Below are 22267 nucleotides of genomic sequence, written 5' to 3' on the forward strand. Positions count from 1 at the left end.
ACAATTAACATTGAACAAGGAGCTGGCCCATCGAAGGAATCAGCTGCCCAGACTCTTGTGGCTTACCTCAAGGGTGGTTTGCACAATCTTCTCCACAGAGGAGAAATATGCTTCCCACAGGAACTGGGTCTGCTGCTGGAAGGCCAGGATCTTGTCGCTGTGGAGACATCGGACTGTAGATGGAATCTGTGAGGAGGTAGAGGGGACGAGGGGGGGGGGGGAAGGAGAGTGATTTATGACCAATCACAAATATATACCCAGACATACTGGCTTTAAAACCAGGAGCAGCGGGAGGCCCTCAGAAGTGAAGGGTAAAGATGTTGAGTCAGCCAAACAAGCTGCACGGCAGGCATTGCCTGAAAGATGCATTCGTGCAGGTTACATTTTTCATACTTGGGAAGTCTGAATATTCTGAACTTGGGGTGGGGTGGGGAGTCCATAAAACCTTTGGAAATGACATTTTGTGGTCAGTGCAATGAAAAAAGTTACTATGCGCTTCAAAGGGAGACTCTGGCATGAAACCACTATTTTAAGAAATACAATATTATCACCTATGACCTGAATCAAGAGAATAGGTTTTTATCCCAATATAGATGTTAATTGCTCCACCAGTACCGGGAATTTTGTATTACCATTAGCAATGATTAGGTCACTGTACATTTAAGTTTTAATGTAATGGTAACAGCCTGTAGTTTTTGCATTTCATTATTCTGACCTCACCGCTAACTACTGTGCAGGGGTGCATGTGTGGGCACACATGCACACACGCACGCACACACACACACAAAGACCTTTCAATTTAGGCTTGCACTCCATACATCTGATGAAGTGGACTCCAGTCCACAAAAGCTCATGCCATAATAAAAACTGTTAGGCAACTTCTGCATCTTATATTTAGGACAGTATCGTACCACTTCCCCCAAAGCATTCTGGGAACTGCAGTTTGTTAAGGGGGATGAGCATTGTCCTGCCTTCCTGCAAAATGTAGCTCTGTGAGGGGAATAGGGGTTTCTGAACAACACTCGGCACCCTTAATGAAACTACAGCTCCCAGGAATCTTTGCAGGGGGAAAATGGCTGTTAAAACCAGTGCTTTAAACGTACGGAGCAGACGGGGCCTTAGTTGGATACCACCAGTGCTTTTTTTATCTGGGGGAATGCAGGGGTACGCATAACCCCAAACATTCTATACAGTGCTTTTTTCCTGGGGGTACGCATACCCCTAAACATTTTGTGAATCTAAGTTTGTCCTCATTGAGGAGCAGTATTTCAATATGAGTAGGAAAGTGAGAAAACCCCTAAACACTTTTTTAGGAAAAAAAAGCACTGGATATCACCCTCTGTAAATAACTGCTTAGATGTCTTTCATTACTTCAGGCGCTGCTCCTGTCAATGCACCCTCAGATTAACAGAGAGCATCCATTTCCCTCATAGACTCTTCAGATGCATGATCTACCAAGAAACAGTTCAGGCCAGGGCCGTGATGATCTCACAATCTCGCCTGCTGCTATACAGTAAGTCTACAGTGCTCTGTGTGAAAAGCACAGCCCTGCACAGAGGACCGCTTATGCTGTGGCTTCTTGTACCAGGCTGCCGGCCGGGCTCGGGTTGTTAACACAGTGCAGGCATTGTTACCTGCAGCAGGAGCCTCTCATCCCCTACGATAGCTGATTTGCTCCAGTCGATCACCTCCGAAAATGGCAGCTCCCAGCCGTTGCTGAGCAGCACTGGGATGCAGGCGGCCTGGATCAATGAGAGACGAGGAACAGAGATCAAAGAGACAGAAGAAAGAGAACTGTGCGGGGGGGGGGGCAGGCAGAGGTAGCTTTAGGATGAACAGCAGAAACCCATGCATGCTTCCTCAAAAGCAAGCCACACTGTGCTCAGTGGGGATTACTTCCAGGTAAGTGTGCATAAGGTTGCAGCCTTTGAAATTGCTGCTGAGCTAGGAAGAGTGATTTAATGGCAACCTCTGTGTGTCATACAAGTGCTCTGTTGCTGTTCCTACACACTTTCTGGCTGAGCTGCCAGAAGATGAGCCTGTTTGTAGGTGGGAATCACACACCTCTGCAGCAACCTAGTATAAAGAAAACAGGCTTGGAGAGGCTTGGGGAATTTATGCTCAATTGGAGATTAAGTTAAATAAAATATTATTGCTTGTTTCGGGGGAGCAATGTACTAGGACATCCAATTCCCAAGTAAGAGACGTATATAGAAACAGTGCTTTTTTTTTCTTTAAAAAAATGTTTAGGGGGTACTCTCATTTTCCTACTCATACTGAAATACTGCCCCTCAATGAGGCCAAACTTAGATTCAGAAAATGTTTAGGGGTATGTGTACCTCCAGGAAAAAAGCACTGTATAGAAATGTGGAGGGGTTTTGCTTCTTTTGATCAGGCTTCCTCTAAATTAATAGCTGGATGATGGTGGTGATAAATAATACTCAGGAAATGACCTATATACCAAAAACTCAGATCATAGGTTCACCTGAATTGCAGAGTTTCAGGGCCTTTGACCCCCCACCAACCATTTTTGCTCGGCCTCTGTCCTGGCCACCACAGCCACACAATTCATCTTCCCACCCATTATGGTTTTCAAGAAAATTGGTAGGGGGTGGCAGAGAGTGGAGAAATGCCTCCATCGCTATCATATACCCTCAAGGAGAATCCCTAAAAGTACACATCTCTGTTGATCCATTATTTTTCAGTATATAATACAGATATGCACACACATTAAGCTTTAATGGCAGATCATCAGTCAGTTGAAATGCCACAATTTTGAATTAGAAATGCAAAGAATGCCACAAAGAAATGTTACCATTAAACTACTGGTGTGAAGAAGTAACCTCATCAAAGGAAAGGAAAGAAGTAGCTAGGTCTTGCTTGGTTATTGTCCTCTTTCTCTAACTTCCTCTGTGCCAATCTGTTTCAAATAAGCCTTATTATCACTTCATTCACTGGTCAGAGCCAGGTGAGTCCACCAGTAATCTTGGTGCTTCAGCAGATGGCACTACTCCTGCTCTTGAAAAGTCTTTCCTGTGTCCTCACCCTCCATTACACCATTGATTGAAAGGAACTGAGCTTGCTGAAGGCATATCTACTCTACAAACTGTCATGGCCTCCACAAGAAATCCTAGGAACTATAGTTTAGGAATTGTGCTGAGAGAAAGCACTGCACTTTCCGTTTAAAGAAGTCCGTTTAAAGATTTCCTTACTCACAGTGTAAGGAAATGGGGAAATGGGAATGACTCGTAAAACAGCTGATACTTGCAGTGCACTTGAATGTGGGGCAGGTACATCTACACTACAAATTTTGATTGCTTCAGTATCATTTTCAGATAAAAAGAACAATGAACGAAACAAAAACTAAAATTCTCACCCACCAATATATTTAAAAGGATAAATCCTCTGAAAAGCAAAGAGCTGAAAGAGGAAGTAGGGAAGAAAGTTTCTTTCTTCCACCTTCCTCCTTCAGCTCTCTCTACCTTCTGTGAGCAACAGTTGCCTGATAAACAGTAACAACTATTAAACTGGTTTATATCTGTAAATACAAAAAACACATTTTGTTGTACCTGTAGTGCTTCTAGAAACCGGAAGGACCCCAAGCGTCTCCCTCGGGGAATGATGCAGAAGGTGGAGTTGTGCAAAAGTTCCTGGTAGTCAAACCTGGGAAGAAAAGACCCAAACTTATTTTTCAGAAAGTTGTCATTGGTAGCCTGTACTCTCCCCTATGCCTTGAACCTAAGAGCAGAAGACTTTGATTGAAATATGGACATTCTGGGATCAAATCAGAAGCTGGGATGGCTTTTGGAATTCCAGGACTGTCCCTAGAAAATTGAGGCACTTGGGGCGTATGCGATCAATAGATTGATGTTAAGAAATATAACAATATCCCCAGTAATAATAATAATAATTTTTATTTATACCCCGCCCTCCCCAGCAAAGGCCGGGCTCAGGGCGGCTTACAAGCAATAATAAAAACAAGTTGAATGATTACAACTTAAAAACAAAATTAAAATACAACATTAAAATATTGAAACATTAAAATATTAAAATGTATCCTCATTGCAGGAGGAGAAGGAAAAGAAAAAAGAAAGAGAGGGAGGGAATCAAACTGGCTCCAAGCCAAAGGCCAGGCAGAACAACTCTGTCTTACAGGCCCTGCGGAAAGAAATCAGATCCTGCAGGGCCCTGGTCTCATGAGGCAGAGCGTTCCACCAGGCCGGAGCCAGAGTTGAAGAGCCCCTGGCTCTGGTTGAAGCCAATCCAACTTCCTTAGGGCCCAGGACCACAAGGGTGTTGCTATTTATGGACCTTGAGGCTCTCCGTGGGGCATACCAGGAGAGGTGGTCCCGTAGGTACGAGGGTCCTAGGCCGTGAAGGGCTTTAAAGGTCAAAAGCAGCACCTTAAATCTGACCCTGTACTCCACTGGGAGCCAGTGCAGGTTGAAAAGCACTGGGTGAATATGCTCCCATGGCAGAGACCCCATGAGGAGCCTCGCTGCAGCTATCTGCACCCGCTGGAGTTTCTGGAACAGCTTCAAGGGAAGCCCCGCGTAGACGGAATTACAGTAGTCAAGCCTGGAGATGACCGTTGCATGGATCACTGTGGCCAGGTCGGGAGACCTGTACTGTGCTAGGTGAACCAATAGACTGACTCAGCATGTTTCTAATAATAATAATTTTATGTCCCTGAGTTGCCTGTTTAGGGGCTGGTGTAATGGGCAAACAACCAGCTCCCAGCAAGGGTCTCAAAACAACTACAAGACTCCAGTGGTCTCTCCTGTTTCCACCATTCTAAGAAGCTACTTTGAACACACATTTCACATCAGATCAGGTCCACGGTAGGCCCATGACGTATATCCTTCCCGTATGCGTTTAAGGCACCGTGGAACAAAGAATGCACTCAAGGCCCAGAGAATGGCTGACAGAGAAGTCGTGTGTGCTGAATGTGACGCAGCTCAGGTTGGGGGGGGGGGAGCGGGAAGCTGAAGAGAGACAGAAGTTTCCACACAGCCCTGCTAAGAGTCCCGAGTTTCCCTCACCACACACATACAAATATCCTAAGTAGTGTTAGGGAGGGAGGTGGGGGGCAACAGAGGAGCTTTGTACATGGAAGGATTTCCCACAGGATATGTGCATAGTTATACTTCATGGCTTCTCTTCCAGGCCCAGGGCTGCTTAGCTTCTGAATGAGAGCGAGCGCATTCTTACACATGGCTTCAAGCAGCTCCTGCTTCAGACAGGTTGTAATGCAAATGTAAAGCCTGCATTTTGGACAAAAATGCCTGTTCACATTACAAGGGCCTGACTTAATTTTCCCACTGGGTTTGGGCCGGCCCTGTTGTTAGGCAAAAGGAGGTTGTCACCTGGAAAAGCCAAGTAACATGAAAGGGCTGCAAATAGTTATTTACCTGTTTATTATTGTCATTGTTTGAATCTCAGGAAGAGGTATTTGTGGGATTTTCTGCATCAGGTGAAAAAATAACTGGGCCAGTCAGCCTTGGTACTTGACTAGAGGTTGGGAAGCCACCATTTGCTGCCCTGCCTGGGCAAATTGCCTTGAATCACCCAGAGGGTGCTTTCTACCACAAACAATATAGTTTGTTTTCTATAAACATACCCCTGCAGGTTATCTGTTTAGGGTGCCAGCAATTTCTTTTAATATACCCCAAGCAGTCTGCAATTCCAGAGTGTTAGTTAAGTAGATTCATTTATTACATATAATGGATCTCAGGGAAAATGCAATAGAGGACTAAATGGTGTGGATTAACAGTATAATAGTGATAAATGTCTCCTTCTGTGAGGGAAGCATTATTCTGCATTTCATGGAAAATATATTTTTCACACGCGCACATTTATTTATTACAAGGGCTGTGTAGCCCCTGCCCCCAAGGAAGAACACAAAGGCAAGGGGAAGTCCAGATGGGGCCCAACCATTGACCAGAAATGGAGCTTGCTTTCCCACTCCCTGACAACAAAAGCACTCTGCTCCAACGACCATTTGCCCTGGGACTGCAGAACTGAAGAGAAATATGCTCTGGCCACAGCCATTGGCCAGGGGACCAAGGGCTGGTTGGGAGCTGCTCCCTTTGCCTCCTAGGAAGAACATCAAGGTAAGGAAGAGACCAACTTGGTCCCATCCATCAACCAAGAAAGAGCAACTAAAAGAAGCTTTCTTCCCCCACTCTCTACCAAAAAAGAACACTTAGGCTCAAGTAGGATGTACAGAGAATTCTGATGGAAATGAATTTGCCAATGTTCGCTTATGCATCCCACATCTAGATCGGAAATCAATCCTGTGAATATGATCAGTTTGTTGTTGCTGCTTTCAGTCCAAAATGATACATACTTGATTATGTCCACTTCCCATTTGCATTGCATTTCCTTAGCATTAGAACATATGGAGTGGAAATTACAACACAATTTACACATTTGTTCATTTATATTACATATTCGTTCATATAATGTCCCACCCTCCCAAAGGAGCCCAGGGTGGAAATTATGTAATTATGTAAATTACACAAGTTATGTAATCTCATCGCAGCGAGCAGCAAGATGAATAACAGAGTTTTTGGCAGAAGATGAACCGCTCTAGAACAGAAACGGTGGCGCATGTGATAAATATGGGATGCAAAACACTCCTAGCCCCAACAGCCAGTTGCCCTGGGACTACAGAGTTGAAGTTTTACTGGTGTGGCTTGACACATGGATGCACATGTGTCCTGGGAAAGCCAAGTGCTCAGCCTGCAGGGACTGGAGAAGTAAAGGCATGCTTAGTGTATCAGAGCTGTGGAGCCACCCTCCTAACACCGGTGTTGCTGCTGCTTGGCTAGACAGGGACAGAGAAGGGTTGTGGCAAGGTCTGGGCCATGTAGCCGCACCAGTGGAACAACCAATCAGGTGCTCCTGTTGGTGCACCTGCATGGCCCAAACCTTACCAGCATGCCACCCTTCCTCTCCCTTGTCCAGGTGCTGTGGGAAAACTCCACACCACTGTTAGAAGTGGGTTTGAGACCTTCAAAATAAAATCCGAACAAAATTGGTGAAGCAGCAAAGAATTTATTGATTGCAAAAGTGTTCTTGTAAGAGTGGGTGTCCAAAAGTAGCAGACACAAGCTTATATCCCCTACACCCGAAGCGCAGGTCCCTCCCTTGTCACCCCCTTGGGTGGTGACTACAAAGTTTACAGCCTTTCATAACCGCCTAATTACCCTACTAACATTATTAATTATTTCGCTTATTTGGTCTATTTCCTTTGCAACTACATGCTAAGCCAAACAAAAATACCTGGAGATAAGTGTGAATTGATCTCTATACTTGCTGACGCTTGTCTACTGATCACACCCACGTTCTGACCACTACCAGGTGTCAGCAAGATGCCTGCTTCTCTGAGATTGCCTAGCATCCTTGTACAATGCAACATTATGCCTGAAGCTTTCCAGTAACTATGGTCTTGAGCAAAGCAACATCATAGCCGCGGCCTTGTGGCTTTTATATGAAAAGCAACATTTTCATTTCTTACACCATTACTCTAATTTTGGCAGCTACCACCCTTGATTACCTTTGGTCCATTTTCTTATGTTTTTACACATTGACTCAAGTGATAAAGCCACATTCCAACCACTAGTGGGTGTAAACAAGTTCCATATCAGCGAAGCATACAATAAACAGCATTTCGGTTGCAAAAGGCCCTTATCTATGAGCATCCTAACCACAAGCTTTTCTAAAGGTACGCCCTATGAGCAAGTCTGTGATTACTTAGCCGTTTGCAACCTTATAGTCTTTTGAAAAACACGTTCTTATTCCTCACAACCACCAAGACAAAAGCCACGGAAAACACAGGTGAGCAGCAGCGACACCAGTGTTGGTAAGACACCTCTGTCACACCACACATGCAGCTGCCAGGTTGCAGGGCTTGGGTTTTTCATCTCAGTCTTGAGCTGGCCATGCTGTTGTTGTTGCGCTCTCAGGATCTGGATTATTATACTGTCATCATCCCCTGTTAGCCGTGGCTTTAGATCCCTATGTATAAATCCAGGCCGATGATGAGGCCTGCACTGCAGTCCACTCACCTGGAGTCTTCATCAGCCCTTCAAACCAGGAAGAAGAACAAGGAAACTAGTCTTTCTGTTGGGCAAGTCAATGTCTTCTAAACATCTTCCCCAGTGCACAAAGGGCTCTGTTGGGAATGTTCCTGGTTCCTACCACAGCCTGATTTTGGGAAGCCTGGAACCTGGCAGCAACCACCATGCTCCATGAAACACCCGGAGATGAAAGAAGCCTCTGTGCAAACTTCACAGTGAGAGAGGTAAATTCACTGCAGGCTGCCTGTGTAACCACAGCGGAAAATCCAATATTTACATTTGCTCTGGACACACCATCTTGTGTTCCAAACTTGTGCTCCACCAACAAGCAGCACAGTGGGGCAGGAAGAACAAAGGGGCCAGTGTGGGGCACGGCGCCACGTGGAATAGTACTCTTGGCTTTCAAGGAGGAGGTCAGCTCCCCTCGCACACAAAACACTGAGGGGAGTGCAAGGCTGAACAGATTGTTGAGTTATAAAGTTCTCCAACCATTCCCACCCAGCCTCACCCTTAAAAAACTATGGATCTTTAAAAAAACAAAAAACCCTATACTGTACCAGTCTTCAGTCTCATAGCATAGTACAAAATCTAGTTTGCTTGTGTACATATCTTGGGTTGTTTCTTAAAAGCCACAATAGTTTCCTTAGCAGCAAATCTGACGACATTCATTGGACCACCATCTTATTCTGACTGTGCTTCTGGTTTAGGATCTGTTCATGCGTGTGTGGGCTTGTTTCACTTTAATAAGGGATGGAAGAGAATTTTGTCTAGTCCACATTTACAGAGAGCTTCAGCTCATTTTGACATTTCTCTCTACTTCTTTTTTAAAAATCACTTATACTAAAACTGAAATAAAATTTTGCACAAACTTTAAATTGTGTAAAATTGCATATTTTTCGATTTCAAAACTTGTCAAAAACACCTCCACTGTTAGAGGCAATATGTTTCTGAACACCAGTCTCTGGAAACCACAGAAGGGGAGAGTGCTGTTGAGCTCAGGCCCATCTTGTGAGCTTCCCAAGGGCATCTGGTTGGCCATTGTGAGAACAGGATGCTGGACTAAATAGGCCACTGGACTGATTCAGCAAGATCTTTGCACGTTCTTAAAGTGAAGTGACCTGACTCACAGTTCCCAAACTTAAAGCTGGATTAGAACACAGTTATCAATCAGATTGCACAGAACTCTGAACTCTGGGAATCAAAACTCTGTGAGGGGAATAGGAGGCCTCCCTAACGACTCTCAGCACCCTTAACAAACCACAGCTCCCAGAATGTTTTGTGGGAGTTATGAATGTCTATGATTGCTTTAAAGGCATGGTGTGAACGTGGCCCTGCCCTAAGCATGCAGCAGCAAAAAAGGCCCCCACACTAGCCACTTCAGGCTGTCAGCGACTAAATGACTTCTGATGTTCAAAAGGTTGCTTTTTTAAGAATGGACTGAGTCAGCGCTGGAGCCCTTGGACTGCCTTGTAAGTACTTCTGTTTCTTTATTTTATATTTGCGTTTCTACACAGACCCTAAGGATCCCCCCTTTTAAAATCCACATGGAAGCATGTACAACTGGGAGGTACGTGACCAAAATGGCCAGTCCATCCCTAATCTCACCACAGCGAGGAGGACTACGGTCAGGTGCCTTCTCGGCCTGTTTTCTATGTGCTGCTAACAGATTATGGGCAACTTCAAGGCCCCTCTTGCTCTCCCCTCTTAGGAGTTCCTTCTCTGTAAATCAGATTTAGGCCCAGCAGCCTTCAAACAGAGGATGCCATCGGTAAAGCAGGAGACAGTGCCCACCACCCTGTTAACTATTCTGATATCTGCACCCCAACTCCTAGCTTGTTAAAATGGTAGGGGAAATGTGTGGCACCTGAAAAGGTTTTTTAGAAGAACCCTATTCCCTCCACAGAGCGCCTGTTCTCATAGCAATTTTAACAACCAATTTGCTTTCCCAGAGAACTCTGGGAATTGTAGCTCTCTGAGGGGAATTGGAGGCCTCCTAACAGCAATCAGCACCCTTAACAAACTACAGTTCCCAGGATTCTTGGGGTGGAGGCATGACTGTGGTATGATAGTGCCTTAAATGTATGGTGTGAAGATGGCTTTACACACATGTAAGCAGTGTGAGTTTCTCTTGAGTCACAAACCTACACCTACAAAAATGGCCCTGAGAAATGGCGCAAGTTGCAAGTGACTGCCGGCAGACCTTACGGCAGTACCAATGGAGCCCTGGGCAGGAGCAGAAAGACGTCTCTGTGGCCAGAATGCCCCTTTGCAGAACCAACGTCGAGCTGTTGGCGGGTATCCAGCAGTCTCTACATCTGCCAGTTCTTTGGCCGACATACCACACCAGAGTGATCCCGAAAGCACTCCACAGTTGGCAGGCCTGACGCGATATTTCTTTTGGAGCAGTTCCTTTGCTCGTTGGCTGGCACTAACAGCTCACAGCCTTTCCAAGCCTGCTAAAAGGGGCTGAAATCTGTGTTTGCTCCGTGGAACATCCTGTGTTTGGGGAAAAGGACCATCAATAAAGTCCCTCCTTTAAGGAGCTGTGCGCTGAACCTCTGTCCCACAAAGGCCCTAGGCAAAGTTGCTGAACATTTTAGCATAGTACTGTATGTGTGTGACAGTGTGTGATGAACAGCAGCATTTATTTATGTTATTTATAAAAGTATTTATATACCGCCCGTTCATAAAAATATAAGAGGAGTGTACAGCAATATAAAAAATTTTTTTAGAAAACAAAACTTTAAACCCTGGCCTGGTAATATGCTTTGGCCTCTGCCTTTGGTCAGTGAGTCAAAGCAGTTATATATCCCAGCCTCATCTTGCTCCCACCAATTCAACAAAAAAGGAGTGGCAGCGGTAAGCTGACTTCTCCCCTCCTTGCCATAAAGAATACAAAGATGTTACTAAGAACTAGTGTCTGAGTTTTGTTTATACTCACAGTCCGTCAGTAAAACTAGATCAAAAGTTGCACTACACTTTGGAACCCGCTGCCTATTGACACCAGGCAGGCACCTTCCCTCTGCTTTCTTATGGCACCTGGTTAAAACATTTTTGCGTAGGCAAGCCTACCCAGGCATATAGAGGTTACGTGCATTTTATTTATTTTTAGCTACTGTTGATTTTAATCATCTTTTGAATATTGGACAGCTGAATCGTAATTCAGCATGTCAGAGGGCACTGACATTCACTAACCACTCTTCTTGACACCTGCTTGCTGCTCACTCACACAGACATTGCAAGGCCACCACAGTGCATTATCTCAGTTGAGACCTGTTGGGGGCTGTATTCTAGTAAAGCAGGAGGGGCCAGAAGCCAAAGTGGGCAAGGCCAGAGAACATGGTGAAAATGAGGCGCGCGCACACAGACAAAGTGTTATGAGGTTTTTTTGGTGGAGAGGTAGTCTGTATGCCTTGTCTCCCTTCTGATTCCTGAAATAGCCAAGCTAGCTTCCTAGTGAGGCAATTGCCTAGGTAAGGGACCATTAAGAGAATAAAAGAAGCAGAAAATGGGTTTAGGGCTCCTCCCTCAACTTGCTGGTAGTTAGAAAAAGAAGGCTGAGAGCTGAGAGTGGAGTGATGTGAGCCAGAAGCAAAGCAGCAAGCTAGGAAGCAAGAGAGTCAGAGCGATGCTTGGTTTCTGTTTAAATCCTTCTTGCTGCGTTAATGCTGTGGACCCTTCATTGTAGGCTCAAACTGTGGATATGTGTAAATAAACCTTATATTGTAAAGACACCACTGTCTGCACTCAACCTCATTCCAAAGGAAACACAAACTCTGGTTAATTCCACCTGGAACCCCTGGAATCTCACACTGCTCGGAGATTGGGGTGGCATGCAACAGTACTTTATAACATAGCTTCTCAGGCCCAGGAGGAATTAATACTCTTGTCACACAACTACAACATTTGCTTAACAGAATGCATTCTGCTTCCCAACCCCTGCCCTTTCAAACAGAGACAATGATTCATATTGATGGCACCCAGTATAAATGAAGAAACAGGTATGGACAGATAAGCCTTTTTCCATACTGTGTCACAGACTCGATTATAGTTGTGGTCCATCCCATGTTTTGCAGATTTAAAAAATGCATGAAAACCCCACATTTAAACTGCATGCATTTAACTTGCATTTTATCTGTGTGCTTCCCTTAAAATGTTCTGCTTTTCAGTACATTTCCCCCCCAAAAAATCCTCAAAAAATACAGTTTTGTGCACTCTCCCCCAATGAAATTGCATCATATAATTCAGAGAAGTGTATAGTCTGTGTGACAGCTGTGTTCTGATCCACATATAAATCCATTCCTGACAAATTAGATCGGTTCGCCTTAAAATGCAGACCAAACACATTTCACCTCCATCTCTGTGAAGAAACAGCTCAGCTGCTCCTGCCATCAGCATGCAAGACTAGGAGGGATTTCTGCAAGACCCAACATCCCTGAGGAGTGTCCTTCCCTGACTTGTACTTGTAATAATCTGTGGCCTAATTCGAGGTCTCGTTGAGCAAAGGTAGCTGTGGACAGAAGTAGCTGGGCTAGCCTCACTTTTCATGCATTTTAACAGAATAGGAAAGGACCTGAAAAGAACCTAAATTCTTTCCCAACTGTCACAGGCCCCAAGGAAACTACAAGGATGTAGGCCGCTGTTTGTTTGACTGTTCCTTAAAAACAAAAAGTACAGAAAAGGAGCGGAAGTGGTGAAACCTTCCTTCTGGCTAGCTGTAGAAGCACCAATGCAACAAGGTGGAGTTTTGCTCAGAGGCAGGTCTGAGAGAGCAGACATTCTCAAACTAAGAACATAGAGCCTGATGGATCAAGCCAGTGGCCCATCAAGGCCAGCATTCTGTTCTCACAAATGCCTGTAGGAAACCTGCAAGCATGAGCTGAGAAAATCCTTTTGTCTGTCCTGAATCTCCTGCAATTTTATTGGGCACCCCCAAATTCTAGAATAAAGGGAGTCCTCTCAGGCACTTTAGGCTGATTGACATTAGACCCTCCAAGTGTCTCTATTTTTCAGGGCCAGCTCCAGATTTACAGAAGCCGCTCTGGTTTCTAATTTGATCTTGGAATGTCCTGCTTTTCCTTAGGGTGTCCCTGTTTTCATAAGAGAAATGTTAGAGGCTATGGAATTATCTGAACCCTGAGCCAAGGAGATAAGTAACTATATAACCTTTAGAAGACAACTGAAGGCAGCCCTTTATAGGGAAGTTTTTAAATGTGTAATGCTTTATTATGTTTTTATATATGTTGGAAGCTGCCCAGAGTGGCTGGGGCAACCCAACAAAATTGTTGTTGTTGTTAATGTTTTGCCATGAGAGCAATTTTACCTTTACAAGACCCTCTTCATGCTGCCAGTGCATTCTTTGGGTGGTATTCCACTTAAGTTTTACTCATGTTCATTGATTTCAACGGGTCTACTCTGAGTAAAACTCAGTTGACTACCACCCTCTGTTCTTGCTCCCATGTACTTCACTCAAAGTAGAGGCTTTATAGCCTACTATAGGTTACAAAACCCAAACCCATGAGGCACAGGAACCGTATGCAAAACTCACATACCCCAAAATATTTGGGACCTGTATCAAATTACAGATAGGAGCAGATGGTTGTGCAAGTTAAGAGCAGATGGAATCTGCAGGAGTAATGTGGATATTTAAGCATGCCCACAGCTCAGTATGTGCTTTTGCTTTAGGGGAACTGTATATTTCGCTCCAAATCCTATTTTGGTCAGAATCTGGCAGTAACTGTAATTATGACATTGCTGCAAAGTGAAAAAGTAAGGCAGTAAATGAGCTTAGACAGAGCTGGTCCCAATGGGGAGCAGAGGTGATGAGTGTAGGCAGATAATCTTTTTTGACTGCTTTTTTTTGCTCACTTTTTCTGAACTGCTTTGTTGGGACAGACAGGTGGAGGGGTATCATCTGAAAGCTGAGAGGGAGTGTGGTGTAGACCTGGGAGACCAGTGTTCAAATCCTCACTCAGTCATGAAGCTCAATGGGTGATCCCAGGCTAGTCACTCACTCTCAGCCTGAGCCACCTCTCACATGGCTGATTATGAGGATAAACTGAGGAATCACAGGCGCCACCTTGAGCACCTTGGAGGAAAGGTGGAGTGTAAATATAATAAAAATAAAGGAGCACACTTTATTTGGGGAACCTGCATGCAAACATCCAAAGCCCTTCTCCCTGCCGATTCCTGGCCCAGAGGAACAGCATACTAAAAGAGCACTGTTTTGTTCTCTCTCTCTCTCTCTCTCTCTCTCTCTCTAAAAAAGCTTGTCTACTGTCTTCCTTTCTAGCTTCACAGCATTGTCAATGTCAAACTTAGAATTATTGCAAATTCTGACCAAAGTAGAATTTGGGGTGAAACATACCATCCTGCAAAATTCGGAGTGCAATCTGGAGTTAGGAGCATGCTTAAACATTCCCATTACTCCGCAGGTTCAATCTGCTCTTATTTGCACAGCCATCTGTTCCTATCTGCGAAGTCACGCAAGACCCAAATCTTCTGGGATATGTGTCTACTTCACCAGCAGTCACTGTGCACCATGGGCTTCATAGTCTATGGCAGCTTTGTCAGAAGCTAGTATGCACCAAACCCTCACAGACCTCTTTGCATGCCCAGCAGCCAATGTCCCACTGAGAATAGTGGCAAAGACCACCATGTTTCAAGCCATGATAGGTCATGAATGAATGTGGACCTACAGAAATGAGCATGGCTGCAGGGTGAAGGTACAGCCAAGAGGCAGAGCAAGACTTGGGGAAGCTGGGACTGAGGTAAAGATCCCAAGGTGGGAAAAGAGAGAGGATGCAAGGAGACAGGTGGGGCAAAGCCAGATGGAAGGGGGAACTGGGGCCAGAGTTTGCTCACCTACTCAGCTACAGCCTGTGTTTGTAGACACAGATCCACCCTTACTGTTACTATTTTGTGTTCATCCTGCTAGCTGATCCGAATCAGAACCCAACTTCCGAACAACTAGTAATAGTAAAAGTATTCCTATAAATATTCTTAGTGCAGCATAAGTACAAAGGCTCCCTCTTTTCTTGTGCTTTGATGGAACCTGTTTGCTAATACAGTTCCTTGGACAAGAGGAGGTGAATGGGGGACGTTTAAAGCTTTTCCCCCTTTGACAGATCAACCCCTGACAATAGTTTCACTGTTAGGCAAAGTTCACTCTGGAAAATTGGGTGGGGCTGCTGCCCAAATACGATTGCTCTTCTAGCAGCTGTCACAGACCACCCCCACCGCCAACCCAGGAAACTGCCTCACCATGGTAATGGAGCATGGGGTCACCAGCTGTGAAACTGACCTGCAGTAAATGCAGGACAGACCAAACAACAAGAACCCTGCATCTTCCACAAGTTCTAGTGATGGCTGTGGCTTTAAGAGAAAAGGACTAGACAAATTAATGGAGGATTACTGGTGGCTATTTGTCACAATTGCTTCAGTGGAACTTCCACGCTGAGAAGCAGTGTATCTCTCTGAATAATGGATGCATTGCTTTCATGCCCTGTATACAAATTTCTGGGAGCCTACATAGACAGCAATTATTGGAAGCAGAATTCCCCTGGATCCTTTTCCTGGTACAGCAGAACATTTCTTGTGTTCTTATACAACTAAGTTATGCACTCATGCAGAGGAAGATTGCATGTCTGAATACTTATCGTGGAGAAAAGAGGAAGAGGGGAATCACCTGTGCATAGAAAGAAAGTGGCACCATGGAGGAAAATGTGGGGCAATGGATTCTAATTATATATATTCTTATAAGATTGGGAGCAGGGCAGGAGAGGGCCAAATGGATCTAGGAGTAGTGCTAGAAATTGCTTTGGTCTTAGCACAGTTGCCAAGTATTTCTCTTTAGTTAGTGAGACTGGCTGATGGCTCTCGATAGCTGGCCTTTCTCGAAGACTAGGAACTACATCCGCTTCCCCACCCACCAGCAAAGGATGAAGTGATCTAAATGTCTCTGTGTGAAAAAATACAAAAATTTGAGAGGGGAGGGTCTGAGAGTTGAGTTTGGCTTTGTCAGCATCTTATAGTACCAGCTGGAGTGCATGTGGGTGATCTGCTGGAGAGCTTATCCGATGCTTCCATCCATACTCAACTAGTATATCTGTAAATCAACCCAAATATTACTAAGCACCAACAAACCTCAAGGGACCTCTTTCCAAAGGAAAAGAAACTATTCTCTGCCCCAAAAAGCATCTCACTGCTTGGAGAAATGGGGTAGGCATAACAATATAATGTGGCACTATGATTACAGAACACCCAGGAGGGTTAATAATGCATACAAAAGTAAATAAAAATGGGTCATGGAAGCCAAGCGAGTGCCAGTTCTCGTTTTCACTGTTTCTACACTTACAGGCACATGGGGGAAAGGACATGTGCTCCAGTGTGCCCCACAGTCTTGGGCAGGGATGGCTGCCCCTATGCTGCAAAGCACCGCTTTAGCTAGTATCCCATCAGGTATCTTTGTGCCATTAGACTGTTTTCCTAACAGTGAGCTATGGCTGTTTCTGATCATTTAATAACAAAGCAGAATTGATGCAGCTTACAGGGCAGGTGTGTGCATGAGACAGAAGCAAAGAAACAGTCTGTGCAGAGACATGGGGCGGAGGTGTCACTGTTTGCAGTTGCCTTGTGAGAAATGCAAGGGGACCATTCCACATCTAACCCTTTGTCTGCACATATCATCTCCCCAGTAGGGATGGGTGAAGCTGTCAGTTTCAGTTTCTCCCCATTTCACGTATTTTCCAATCTTAAGTTCAGTTCTCCACATTAGTTTGCAATGAAAAAGAAAAAGTCCTCATGAAAATGCATCAGCATTTTAGTACAAATTTCTCATAATATACAATGCCTGTGTGCCATTTTGCCTAATACACACTCTTTGTGGAAAACCCTTTCTCCTAATATAACACATTTTTGTACACTGTTTCATGCACTCTTTGCCCTAGTGTGTGCATTTCTATACACATTTGGCTGGATTACAAAATTCGGAGAAGGGCAAATTTAGAAAGGTGGCTGTGTTTCCATTCGTGCTTTGTTTCAGAAGGTGCAAATTAGGTCGATTCAGTTTTAAGTGCAAACTAAATCAAATTTCTCCTCCATCCCTAATTCCACCAGGCATATTTGTGTCATTAGAACATTTCCTCAGAGGTGAATTCTGACTGCTTTTCATCGTTTAATAGCAACGCAGAATTAATGGCACTGAGCAGGGGAGCTTTAAATATAAACAACATTTCCAATAACTATGAGAAAACATCAGGTTTGTGGAGAAACATGGGGGAAGTCGCTATTTGAAATTGCTTTGGAGAATATGCAAGGGGGCCACTCCACCTTCAGCCCTCTGCCTACACACCTGTCCTCTCCCCAGCCACTTTCTGCAGGGGAAATACTCTGAAAGACAGAGGTCAGCAGGGAGGTGATACTACTGTATACTATGGGCATATGTTCAAAAGCACCAGATCTTCTCTCCCCACTACCCACAATTAAAATACTTGACTTGACCCTGCAAATCCTGGTCACTTGCAAGAAAGCTGAGGCTCAGCAGGGCATCCGAGTGCAATCTTCGATTTACAGCCGCTCTCGCTGGGTCATGCCCTGGCCCTCATATGCTGGCACACGTCTGAGCATGTAGGGCAACCTTCACAGCATCTTAGGACAGGAGTGGGGAGCAGTTCCCCAACCAAACATCATTAGTCATCATCATCATCATCACTAATTACCTGCCCTCCCTGTAAGCTTCTGAGGTCCGAAATATAAGGGCAGAATGTGAAGGGGGGGGACAAAGATAACATACAAAAATGCATTATGGTAGGGGGAACTTGTTTGCAAAAGCTTGTGCATTAAAGAAATTACATTCAAAAATCGGTTTGTAAGGAAACATTCACACCAAAATGCGAATGAATTTTCATTAGGATTTCCCCCCCAAATATCTGCAGAAATGTGGAGAACTGAATTTATATTGGAAAAAACTGAAAAACATAGAGAAGCAAAATTGACAGATTCATCCATTCCTAGTGCCTCCCATTTCTGGAAGGAGGGCATATTTTGGGCAAGAGTGACAGAAGTCAAGACCAAAGTTGCAGGGAATGTAGCCAGCCTGTGTATCTTACTGTAGCTTAGCCTCAAGCTTACTGTACAAGCAAGCAAGGGACTGTGGTACTTCAGGGAGTGGAATACCTAGATCACTTTGTGGTTGTAATTTGCTACCCGATGTGTGTTTTATAGTAATGTTTTATTGTTTTTCTCTACTTGTATCATGCACCAATTTGTAGTTTTGAAATGAAATGAGCACAGAAATAGTTTAATTAATAAACAAAAATTTAAAATGACAACACTCCTCAATGTAAATCAGTGGAAACCAACACTGTGCCCTCCAGATGTTGGACTACAACTCCCATCAGCCCCTATCAGCATAGTATACCGCCCTTCACCTGTAGACCTTGTGTTATTGTCAGGTTTACCTAGGGAAGCATTTGAGCATGCAATCTAATCTAACCCCTTCCCAGGTCTTCGAGAATGCAGTCCCATAAGGACGGCACCATGCACTACCCCTGCACCCCTTTATCAGCCTATTCTCTGCACTCACTTAGGGTACGGTTGGTGCTGTTTTCCCCAGGGCCATCACAGCCAAATCAAACTCTAATGGCCATGCAAACGATTGCACACCTCTGAAAGAAATAAAAAACAAATTGCAGATTGCTGAAGGGGAGAAAACATAATACTGGGGAAATGGCGTTATTTATTATTTTGTCACAGAAGCGAAGTGGGAACATGGCGTTTTGCTAACTCAGGTGGGGATTCTCTGACCCGGCAAATTCCTTTGTTGCACATGATGGATGGATCCCTGTCAGTGCTGAAACCTGATTATGTGAGGGGAAGAGTCTGTGAAAAAAACCCACAAAAGAGGAGGGGTGGGGAGAGAGAGAAAGAGGAAAATAAGGACAATTCCTAAGCGCTAAGGCTTGTATCCAGCTATGTTTTACTCAGAGTAGCCCCACTGACCTACATTAGCAATTTCAGTAGTCCAGTTCTGAGCAGGACTAGCACTGGATATAACAACGATGCTGCAATCCACTTACCTGGGAGAAAGCCCCACTGAGTTAATACGACCTACTTCTGAGTAGACATGGGTAGGATTGCAGCCTAAGAAAGGGAAAGGGTCGTGACTTTTGTAGTCCTGTGCATACTTACTTAGATGCAAGACCCACTGAATTCCACAGAACTTCCTCTCGGGTAAGTGAGCATACAATATGCACTGTATATCACTTTCTGAACCTTGGACTTTGGGAAGTTTACAATACCATACCATTTCCCAAAAAGACTGTAGGTTTTGGGGGGGGGGTAGAAACTGGGTTGCAGTTCCACCTCAATCCTCATTAGTACTTTCTGGTGTTAAATTGAACTGGGGGAAACCAGTGTGCTCACCCCTGGAATGCGGCCCCCAGAAGGTTCTCTCTGAGAGATGCGGCCCTCAAGGTGAAAGGGTTCCTTATCCCTGGGATGCAAGATGGGAGAGGCATTTTGGCTCAACTCTGGTTTGTACAGCAAGTGAGAAGAATCTGCATCAGTGTGTTCTAGTGATAGGAAGAAGCTCATGGGTATGAGAATAGAAGCATTAAGAAAAAAGAAGTATTCCCATTTTTCACCTGTGAGATGCTGTAGGGTATATGGACGGCCTCACCACACCTCACAGGTTGTGTCTAGCAACAGAGGAAACCTGTTTTTCAAAGTTAGGAAATAATTTGTGTGTCACATACGCAAAGAAATATACGGATATTATTGTTCGGTAGGAGCCTTTAAGCTGCAAAAGCCAGTTAAAACTCTATTAACCTGGCATGACTTCAAACTGCTTAGGAAAGCTAATTTGGTTGGTTTTTCACAGGACAGAGAGGTTGCAAAGTGATGCATATCTGGTTTGGGAATATTCACATTTTCTGCATGGCTGCCTCGTCATGTGAAAAAAATGATGGCAGAAGAGACCACAGGCCTTGTAGGTAGTCAGACAGTTCTAGTGAAAACAGAAAAGGAAGTGGAAATTGCAGTAGGCTGCATGTTCATATGTGGTCCAGAATGGAAATTGGAGAAAGGAATATGACTGGCATTCGTTCACACAGGTTTTTTTGGTCAGGTCCACAAAAGATATGTAATTAATGGCTTTTTTTCATGCTGTTTGGATGTTTCCTTTGCTTTAAATAGTTACATAACTTGTGTTAAATAGCAGTGAGCAAGACAAACAATGAAGTTTTTGGCTGAACTCTTGAGTGGTTCAGAAGCTCCAATTTAGTGCAATTCAACATGAACATATCATATAACACCAATTCTGTTGCAACTACAATGGCTGCTTGTACGTTTCCAAGCTCAGTTCAAAGTGCTGGGGTTTTTTTTATGTATAAAGCTATTTACAGCTCAGGAACCCAAAATCTTCCAGAATGCCTATCCCAGTTTTGGTAAAGAGGTACCTTTATCTCAGTACTGTATGAAACCTACCCAGGCCCTTGAATCTTCCTCTCAGGTCCTGGAGGGCGGTGACAAGGGAGAGGGCCCTTTCAGTTGTGGCTCCCCATCTATGAAAGGCTCTCCCCAGTAAGATTCGCCTGGCACCTTCATTCACATAGTTTCAGTCTCAGGTTTTTGATAAAGATTATGTTGTTTTGTTACAAGTGCTGCCAAAGTGTCCTGTGGCTGTTATGGAGGGTTTTTTTGTTCTGATTTTATGGTATACAGTGGTACCTTGGGTTAAGTACTTAATTCGTTCCAGAGGTCCGTTCTTAACCTGAAACTGTTCTAAACCTGAAGCACCACTTTAGCTAATGGGGCCTCCTACTGCTGCCGCACCGCTGGAGCACGAATTCTGTTCTCATGCTGAAGCAAAGTTCTTAACCTGAGGTACTATTTCTGGGTTAGCAGAGTTTGTAACCTGAAGCGTATGTAACCTGAAGCGTATGTATCCCGAGGTACCACTGTAATGTATTTACACCTGTGATGTCAACCACCGGAAGCCTTTGGGTAACAAGTAACTAATTCCTGTCTTCTTACATCCCTATTTGTAGGTCAGGAGATGTGTGGGGCTCTTGAGCATCCCTCATCAGGGTCCCCGCCCAAACCCTACCAGCTCTTTTAATCCAGGCCCTATCAAACAAAGCTGGATCTACACATGCAGGAGAATGAGACAGCAGAGTCCTAACGTGGCAGAACTGTCTGTACCACTTCAGACTTCAGAAATAGAACCACATTTACCCTGCATGTAAAAAAGAAATAAATCCTAGGACAGGAGGAGGAGGAGGACTGGACTAGAATCTTTCTACCAGATGCGCTAGACTAGTTATTTGCTTGCAGGGAAATTATTTGTTTATCGTATATTATGAGAGAGCATTAAAAATGGCATCTGCTTTACAAAGCAGGACTCTACCATCTCACTCTACTGTGAATACAGATCTGGCCTTAGCCACAAACTCAGTGGATGGTTGTAGGGTAGACAACCCACTGTTATCTCAGTTTCAGCCTCTCCAAATACACAGAAGGCATAATAATACTGAGTCAATGCAACAAGAGGGAGCAAACAGCTGTAAAAGGCATGTAAGATAAGTTTAAACACATCTGTCCAGAAATCCTGTTTCCTTTATTCCCAATGCATTTCACAGTTTGCTTTTTAACTTTACAATGAATCAGATGAGCTTCTGCTCATCTGTAAACACTGACTCGGTGTTTATGATTAAAATAACCTGAAGCTCTTACCAGTCAGAAAGCTTGTGTTGACTGTGTAAATCACAAGAGTTGCATATCCTCTAAAATTTCGCTTAAGAAAATAGGGGCGCTCATATATGTGTAACTCTTATTCTTACACAAAGATTTACTACTTTAGAACACACACACACAAGTGCAAACTGAAATTAGCTCTCATATCATTGTGTGTTAGTTAACTACAACCATTCCCTTCTTCAAAGGAATAAGAACATGTAATCTCACAGTTGCTCCTTTTTATTATTATTATAGAGCTTTTGTTTTTATTATAGAGCTGGTGGAATCTGCAACAAAACATTGCAGGGTGGAGTGTGCCTGCTTAAGGTGCCTACCAGCCAGACATGCCCTCTTCAAGGGTGCACCATTCCGTTCCCCCTTTCCTGGCTTTCTGTCTCCCTTCCTCCAACAGACACTCTGACAACAGGCATTTTGTAACCACTGGG

General features: G+C 44.2%; 1 protein-coding gene and 1 long non-coding RNA gene across 4 annotated transcripts in view; one reads left to right on the top strand and one right to left on the bottom strand.

The window, feature by feature from the left end:
• The window catches only part of EXTL1 (exostosin like glycosyltransferase 1), a 63207-nt gene that overhangs the window by 18943 nt on the left and 21997 nt on the right, over window positions 1-22267 (bottom strand). Inside the window, exons 2-4 of the mRNA XM_082231586.1 lie at window positions 3570-3663; window positions 1635-1742; window positions 67-186 (exon numbers count right to left, since the gene is read on the bottom strand). Coding sequence (XP_082087712.1) covers window positions 67-186; window positions 1635-1742; window positions 3570-3663 — 322 coding nt within the window. The remainder of the gene's footprint in view (window positions 1-66; window positions 187-1634; window positions 1743-3569; window positions 3664-22267) is intronic.
• The window catches only part of LOC309537402, a 61946-nt gene continuing 48883 nt past the window's right edge, over window positions 9205-22267 (top strand). For all 3 annotated transcript variants that reach the window (XR_014221889.1, XR_014221890.1, XR_014221891.1), the window contains exon 1: window positions 9205-9553. This is a non-coding gene — a long non-coding RNA (uncharacterized lncRNA). The remainder of the gene's footprint in view (window positions 9554-22267) is intronic.

This window comes from Podarcis vaucheri (genome assembly GCF_965113315.1).
Source record: "Podarcis vaucheri genome assembly, chromosome: 7".
Classification (NCBI taxonomy): Eukaryota; Metazoa; Chordata; class Lepidosauria; order Squamata; family Lacertidae; genus Podarcis; species Podarcis vaucheri.